Below are 8910 nucleotides of genomic sequence, written 5' to 3'. Positions count from 1 at the left end.
GAAAATGATACAAATTTATTTTTTTGAAACACGGGTAAGATTCTTAATGAATTTCTAACTGTGCGAAGACTCGTTTGCTGATTCAACTGCATTTTTAAATGGTACGAAAGCGCTCCAAATCCATAACCAATCTGACCTTAGGTTTTTTTTTTGTATGAATGCTCCATAGTTTCAAATTATTCCAAATCATAAATCCCAGCTTATTTTTGCTTAAAGAAAAAAAGTTTAAATATGTAATTTCCAGAAAGTTTGGTTTTTTGACTCTGTTACTTTCTTACTAACAGGACTTCGGTGTTTCACTAAAACATTGCTATAGTATTCCTAGTTTCCAACTAAAAATTGCGAATAAAGAAAAATATATTTAGCCCTGATTTTTCAATCGTCAGTTAGACTATCAGAAGAATAAAAACTGCCAAATGTCAATATAAAAAAACTTTTATTCCTATGAATAAGCTCTAACTGAGGTTTATCTGAGTATTGAAAAATTGGCCCTTAATTGAACTAAACTGAATCAAATTTTACTGAATTTACTCACTGTACCTACCTACATACATTTGATCTACAAATTGCAAGATAATTTCGTAGTTTTATGATGAATAAAAAAAAATCAAAAACAAACAACCTACTAACATCTCTCTATTGCAAAAAACAACAACAAACCCCAACACACTTATCACCACACATCAAAACTTTATCCAACTAGAAAAACAAGTAGCAAAAAAAATGTAAACAAAAATGTTTACCTTCAAATTCACACATTCTTCCTTTCTCTTTTACTCCATCATCATCTTATCAATTAAGACAAAGCAAAATAGCTTCATTCACATAAAATTTCCCACATTTCCCCTTTTAGGATATTTATATTTTTATACTCTTCTAACATTCAGTCAATCAACGAAACTACAATGAAATAGCTGTAAAAATTTAATTCACAACAGCAAAAAAAAAAAAAGATAACAAAAAACTATTTTCACTTTGATGCCAATAAACGCGAAAACAAACACAACAAAAAAATATTATTCACGTTTTATAAATTCACTTGCGCGAGCCGTGGCCCTCTTAATATCTAATTGAAATTCATAGTGAATACAACTCAAAACAAGAAAAAGACAAAAAAAAAAACTGCATATAGAAGACAAAGGAAATTACTAGAAAGTGATTTCAAAAGTTCAGTGATAAAAAAAATAAAATTATAATAAAAGTGCGAAATTAAGTGAATTTTATAACAAAAAGTAAATTTATTTAAAAAAAAGGCCCGCAGCGCCTGAAATTTTTGCAGATGATGACAGATTCATTGAGAAAAATTGCTCAAAGTAGGAAATTTTATAGTGCCGTTGGAATTTTGACAGGGTAAGCATAAAAATACAGTTAAACGTCATTTTGTCAAATGTCATCTATTTCATTCATAAATAAAAGTTTAAAATTCATTTTTTTTGTTTAATTTTTGGGAGGTTTTCTTAAGAATTCTTTATGTTAACTCAAATTGAAATTTAAAACCAAAATTCCACCCACACCCTTCATTTATAATTTTGTATATCAAAAACTTTGTTGAATTAACACAAAAACATACGATTTTGTTAGAAAGAGATAACAGATGAAGTTCTGACGTGGTTTTTTTTTATGTTTATTTATGTTTTTTCTCCGTCATAATCATACCAAAAAATATGAATAACAAAAACAACTGTTGTTCATACAAAAAAAAAATGACGTATGCTCATTAGAGTAAAAGAGAAAGGAGATTTAATCGTATGATAAAAAGTGACGCACTCTGTTGGATGTTCAACAACCTTCATAAACATCTGTTTCTTGAAAAGGGAAATTATTTCTATCTTCTATGAATAAACAATTTGGCTGGAAACACAATGCGAATGCGATGTTAATTTTATTTAAAACAAATTGGTTTTTCATAATTCGAATTCTCACGTGTTGATTGATGAAAAATGTTTAGACGATGAATTTTTTTATTTGGCAGCGGAATTACCTCATTGTCTGAGATTATTCATTTTTATTTTTAAATTCAATGATGATATAAGGATTCTTCTTCTTGTTGAATGTTTTTTGTTTATTTCAATTCGAATTGAATAAACAAATCAAGAAAATATTTTGATAGAAATGTAATAGAACGTAAATTCTATTTATTTGATAAACAAATTTTTAAGGAATTCTAGAAAACAATAGTAGTTTAATCTTAGTTTCTAGCAAATGACTTCAATAAAGGGCTCAATATAGCACTTTTATACCAATTAAAGCATAACACACTTTTAACTGGTGTATACATTAGACCAGTTTATACCAATAATCAAAAAATGATATAGCACCACTAAACGGGAAGGCATATAAATTTGAAAGAGTTTAAGGAAACTTAGTAGTTTATAGCTCATATTCACTTTTTTATACCATTTACATCGAATACAATATGCCTTTGTCTCTTGGAAGCAACTCACTTCATACGCGTTATACCAAACTATGTAGTATTAAAGTAACTAATTGTGTATATTAGACCAGTTTATACCAATAAGCTTATAGTCAAGAACAAATTATACAACCCACAATATACATATGTCATTTCAATGGTTATACTATTCAGCTCTAAAAGTATAACAATCAAAAAATATATTAGACCAGTTTCTGCCAATAATTAAAAAAAAAATTAAGCGGCAAAAAAAAACAGAGCTTTATCATTTTTATTATTTTCACAGTACAACGCACATAAATGTACGAAGTAGAGGCACTTAACAGCACTCGCGACTACGACCATTGACTGAGATAAGAGAGAGACAGATAGAAACAAAGAAAGAACAAAATAATGGTCAGGCAGGCGATTTTGAAAACCTGATGAGCCGACCCTTGGGCCTGAACCCACGATGCCGGTTCTGCAGTCAACTACCTATTTCTCTGTGCAAAAACAAAATCCACTGAATCGATCCAACAGTTTAGGAATTAACTCAAATTATTGAGATAAACCTCAGGGTCACTATTAGCTAGATACATTTATCAGGGAACGACCAAACCTTCATGACTCAATTTAAAGACTATTTCTCCAGATTTGATCCCCTTCTTAAATGCTGATAATTGAATCTAGGAAAAGTAGCCCTCCTTTTGCCTGACAATGAGTTCCCTAGATTTCTCATAGGAACTAACTTGAAGGTTGAACTTAAGTTCAATTTAGAGAACTCCACCTTTTTCACCCATTTCATGCCTTTACATCCCAAGTTAACACAAAATACTGATGATTTCCTTATTTTCCTTTCCAGTTGCAGCCTAGTGCTTTACGAGAAGCACAAAATCAATCAATTTCTCTCGAAACTAGTTAATCCCAGTGTGCTCGATGTCGAGAAAAAACGCCCTGACTACATTTACATTAAATATCACATCTATCGTGAGTCCATGAGGAAACTACAACGCAAGCAGGAACAAGATAAAGTAAGTTCCAACCTACTTCTTCTATAAAAGCCCGATCTTATGAACTAGTCTCTAAATCCCTCATCTCTTTTCTAGAATTGGATCAATGTTATAATCAATCCTGTTGGCAAATGGTGGAAATCATTCAAACACTCTGTTGCATGGCGTCTCCTTAACATTGCCCAAAATGGCAACCAACATGAACGTCTAAAGGCCATTCAACAGCTATCAAGCATTGATCATTTAAAAGATTGGGACTTTCGTCATTTGGCACAAATTTGTGATGCTCGAACTGCAATTTCTCTAGCTCGATCTGGTTGTGATACCAGATGGTTCCTACCAGTTCATATGGCTGGAGTTATTAAGAATCCCAAATATGCTTTAGCTGATTTACACAAAATGCTTGAAGATCTTCAACCACATGAATGTGTTAAGCATTTCTTGAAGAAATACTTTCCAGCTACTGATCCTCATGGTGATGATATTGATGAATTCATACAACCAGGCAATTCTCTATCAGTTCAAGATACTGATTTACTGAAAGAAGTTATTGCTTTTCTTCATCATATCACAAAAGATGAAGAAATCTGCATGAAATTGATTAAAGAAGGTGGTTTAATGCACCTGATGGAGTTGAAAAAGATCTTTGCCAAAGATAGTGAAACTCTATCGACACTATGCAAAGTTTTGGCTAATATGTCAATGTCTGAAGAATCAGTACAAGATTTCTTTGCATCTGGTTGGATTGGTGTCCTTGCTGAATGGCAAAGAGGTCATGATATTCGCTTGCAAGTTACAGCAGCTAAATGTTTGGCTAATCTAGATCATGACGATCCAAATTATACACAATATCCACCAAATGTTTATCCTTTGCATCCTTTGATGAGGACAAGGACTAAACCAAAAGCTGATGTTGTCTTTATTCATGGTCTTTTGGGTGGTGTATTTATTACATGGCGCCAAAAGGATCGTGTTCCAACGGAACTTGGTCTCTATGGAAAAAATGCATTCTATACAAATGAAGTTGATGATGTATTCTTAATTGGAGAAGCCAAAAGAATGTTGAATGGCAAAAATGGTATCAAGAAGAATGAAAAAGCTAAGAAAGTTCCAGTGGAACCAGTTGTTGGTCAATTAATGAGTCAGACCAAACATACAGATAAAGAGTTGGAAATAAGTGATGAAGCTACAAAAGAGCTGGTAGAAACTTTAAGAAGTGAAGCTGAATTAAGTCCAGATTGGGAAGTTGTTCATCCAGACATTCCATTAAAAGCAAATGAAGGCTGCCAGGGGGAATTTAGTGTCAATGGGTAGGTTTTTACTTTGAAGAAATCCCTTGGAACTATCAATTCTAACTTTTTATTACTCTCTTTTTGTAGGAGTGAATGGATTAAGCAGGATAGTGAAGAATATACAAATTGCTGGCCGATGGAATGGTTGCCTGAGGATCATCCCAATATGAGGTGAGTTTCTTGAAAATGAATTCCCCTTTGAAGACTTCTAAATATTTTATTTCTTTATAGAATCCTTGGTATAGACTACACATCGGCCGTTAGTGAATGGTCAGCAAACTTTACAAAATACTGTCCCTGTGAGAAAGGTCAAGGGCATTTCGATGTAAGAGCCACATCTCTCCTTGAACGTATTTCTCGATCAGATGTTGGAAAAGATCGTCCAATAATTTGGATTGGTCATTCCATGGGTGGAATACTAACTAAAATCATGTTGATGAAGGCTCTTGATAACCCAGATCCCCAAGTGAGACAAATTGCAGATAGTACACGAGGCATTGTATTTCTGGGAACTCCACATAAAGGTTCTCCCATTGCTAAATGGAAGCAACATATGCAAGTAATTCTTTCCCCATCAATTGAAGTTAAAGAAATGGAAGAGAATGCTCCAAAGCTCCTCGAACTTCATAATCGCTTCATGCATTGTTTAAAGACTTGCTTCCGACATGTAAACATCGTGAGCATTGCCGAAGGAACACCAACAATGTTGACTTCATTTAAATTCCCCCTGCGTATTGTTACAGAAGAATCAGCACGGATAGATCATGGAGATTTTTACATTCTCAAAGATGATCATTTGAGTTTGAGTAAACCAATATTCCGTCAATCATTTCTTTATCAGAGGCTATTACGAGTGATTGAAGAATCGATTGAAATTGAACCAAGTCAAGTACAAGAAGAAAAAGAAGTAGTACCAGTGAAGCAGGGTTATACAACACCTGCTGTGCAGAGTGTTAGTTCTAGCCTTTGGTCGATTATTCCAACATTTTTTGTCAGATATACCGCCTAAAGGTGGAATTTGAATTGTATTCCTGCAAGACACTAAAATTTGCTACTTGTGCCTGCCTGCACTCTAAACCTACGCCTATGAGAGACTGTTAATAATTTTTTTATTATGAAAAATATTTTTGTTTTGTATTTCTTTTTGTACCTAAAACTCACAAACAACCTTGAATGTATTATTTGTAAATTTAGTATTCTCATTATTATTTTTTGTTAGTTGTTATTTATTTTAGTTTGTAATATTTTGTAATGACAAGAAAACTCTTTTTAAAAGAGCTTATACCATGTCCACATAAAAAGAAAAAAAAAATATTTTAAAAAATCACTATAATGACAAATAACAAAACTTTAGAGCTTATAAGAAAAAAAAAGAAATTTAACTGTGTTATGAATGGAATTTTTATAAAATTTTTGACTTTATGGTAATTGTTTGAAAAAAATAGAAAAGAAGAAGGACAATGCTTGAAAAGTATATTTAATTTAAGAACTTGGGATTATTTTCCCTTGAAAATAAAAAAAAAATTAAAAAAAAACAAACTTTGTTATACCAGTTAGGAAAACTCTTTTTTGATATTTTTATTAAATGAAAAAAATAAATTTATCATTATGCTTTCATATATTAAAAATTTTGTTTAATTTTTTTTACTTGAATTTGGAGAAAGAGTTAAATATCTAAATTAAATAAGAGTATTTGGTGATGCAAATCATATTCAACTTTAACAGAAATACCCTTGTTGGACTCCTAGTAGGAATTAGGGGTACCTTTCAATTTCTTTAAATATATGCGATATGTTGATGTTTTACCCTTTATGAGTGTTCATTTTCATTCTTCTATTCTTAGTGTCGTAACCGCCTGTTGGGCTCTATATTTCGTAAGTGGATAGAAAATTCATTCCAAACATTGCAGAAGATACATATGTTTTCAAACAATGTAACTTTTTTATGTAGTTTCCGATAAATATGCAGTCATACGCAATTATTGCTTCTTCAAATTGTAGCAAAAATCGAGAATGGGTATTCCTTTCAAATAGTCTACGGTTTTAAGCTTCTTTGAGCCAGTACTCAAACTTATTTTATCAGTATAAAATTTTATCAGTACATTTCGAAATTTCGAAAAAAAATGCGACTTACGTTTACCAGTGTTTAACACAGCAACTGAGATTATCTTCTCAGTAATAAGAGGTTTGGTTGGTGAGATGTCATTAAAAAAATAGGTGAAGGTTACATTTTTTGAAATCTTGTTATGATTTTCAGTTGGAAAATTTCATCTCAAAATTAATAAATTAAAATGTTTTTTTTTTTTTTTTTTGTGAAAAACCAAATAATTTTTTTTTTTTATTTTGGTTTTAGATGTTTGTATTTTTTTTTTTCAGACTAAATATACATATGCCATTGGCAATTAAAGGAAACTAACATTTTAAATTCATAAAAAAAATGTCACTTAATTTTCAAACGAATTTTATAAAAAGAACCTCGATGGATTTGAAAATAAATCCGGGGGTATAATCAAAAGTTGTGTTTTATTGGAAAATAAGTACAAAACTTAGTAAGATTTTACATGGCAAACAGAAGATTGCTAAGGATATAGAAAAATATTAGGTTTGGTGTTGTTTGCTCTTCAACAAGAAACCATTACGTAAAACAAAACAATAATTGTTAGTTGTTGTGTTATGTGTTTAGTGTAAAATGTTTATTGATCTGAATACTAAGTTACTATTATAACTGCCAAAATAGGTATTTTTCATTTGCGTTTCTTAAATGTTTGCTAAAATATAGTAAAACTGAAATACAATCCAAATTTGTTTAACAAGATAGGAGTTGTAAAAATACGCGAGCTATTTTTACAACAAGTAATTTTGGAACATGAAAGGTGTTATAAGTTTCCCTGAACTAGCCAGTTTCCGGAATACCTAATTTTTTATAGCCTTAGCCAACTTTCGAAAAAAGGCTAGCAATAATATAATTTTTTTAATCCTAAAGCCTGGTACGCTGTTCGCGCTAAATTTTAGCCGAGATAAAATTCCCATACAAAAGTTATCGATAATTTGTATGGGACAGCTTTTAGCTCTGCTAAAGTTTTTCTATAATTTGTATGGGAGCTAAAATTTAGCGCGAGCTGCGTACCAGGCCTAATTACGTAAAATAACAAATAAGCTTCTTTTAATGTCTTAAAAGTTTCCTTATTGTTTTTTGTTTCTGTGAAATCAGTTAAACGCAAAAGGTAAGTTTAATTCGGATTTCGAATGAAGTTTTACATGCAACAGTACTAAAAAAAAATTATAAAATTAAATATAGTAAATAAAAACTAAAATTGCGCATCCTGTATCAGTGTATGATCACTTTTTAAAATACTTTTTTATTACGATTCTAAAATTTAAAATATTTTTTCTTAAAAATTTCGAAGGACAAAGGAGAGTTCTCCAAAATGCTAGCATTGTTTGGGCATCAATCGTTTATAATAAAAATATTATTTATTTTTTCTCGAAAACTTGCTATGACTTCAAGACGAAATAAAATCCAGTCTCGAAAATAGCCACAGATCATTTGCGATAATCTCAGATTGTTTTTTTTAACAACTTTAGACTAAGTGCTCACAACAGCTTCAATGAGGTGGGTGATATCACTAAATGAGTGGTATCTTCAGATAGGTCTTTAAATTAGCTGAATAAGATGTGTAATTCTTGTAGACTTAAATAGGGGAATTCTAAGTCAAAATACATTAACGATACAGTTTTTTAAATAACTATAATACTAGGAAAAAGATGTTCAAAAAAAAGATGATCAAAATCTCATTTTTGAAAAAAAATAAAATGCACGACTGGGTCGCACGAACATGCTCTTAGAGTTAAAGTTGCTTAAATTTTTAAAACTTTTTATATAGAAATTTGGAAAAAAAAATAAAATTCGTTTTTTTAAAAAATTAAAATAAAATCTGAAATTAAATTGCCCTCCAAAACAAGTATGCAGTTTTGATTGAGATATTAACATGCATTTTTAGAAAAAAAATTTTCAAAATCGTTAGAGCCGTTTTTTAAAAAACTAATTTTTTATTAATAATTTTTTGGAAAAAAAGTTTTAAAATAAAATTGGTATGCCATTTTGTAGAAATCACTAATCAACATCTAAAAACAAAATTAAAAAAAAATATCATGACCCATTTTCGAAAATTTGATTTTTCAAAAAAAAATTTTCAAATTTTTTTTTAAATCCAAAA

The 8910-nt window shown here is 30.5% G+C and overlaps 1 protein-coding gene across 1 annotated transcript; it reads left to right on the top strand.

The window, feature by feature from the left end:
• Positions 1–929: 929 nt before the first annotated feature.
• Positions 930–5890, top strand: LOC129918013 (protein SERAC1). The gene is made up of 5 exons (XM_055998303.1): positions 930–1350; positions 3255–3423; positions 3499–4712; positions 4782–4865; positions 4926–5890. Exons 1-5 carry the CDS (start codon positions 1280–1282, stop codon positions 5701–5703), a joined length of 2316 nt encoding a protein of 771 aa, XP_055854278.1. The 5' UTR covers positions 930–1279; the 3' UTR covers positions 5704–5890.
• Positions 5891–8910: the final 3020 nt, after the last annotated feature.

This window comes from Episyrphus balteatus, chromosome 4, assembly GCF_945859705.1.
Source record: "Episyrphus balteatus chromosome 4, idEpiBalt1.1, whole genome shotgun sequence".
Lineage (NCBI taxonomy): Eukaryota > Metazoa > Arthropoda > Insecta > Diptera > Syrphidae > Episyrphus > Episyrphus balteatus.
Note: the sequence above shows the minus strand (reverse complement) of the source record. Positions and strands in the feature narration are given on the sequence as shown.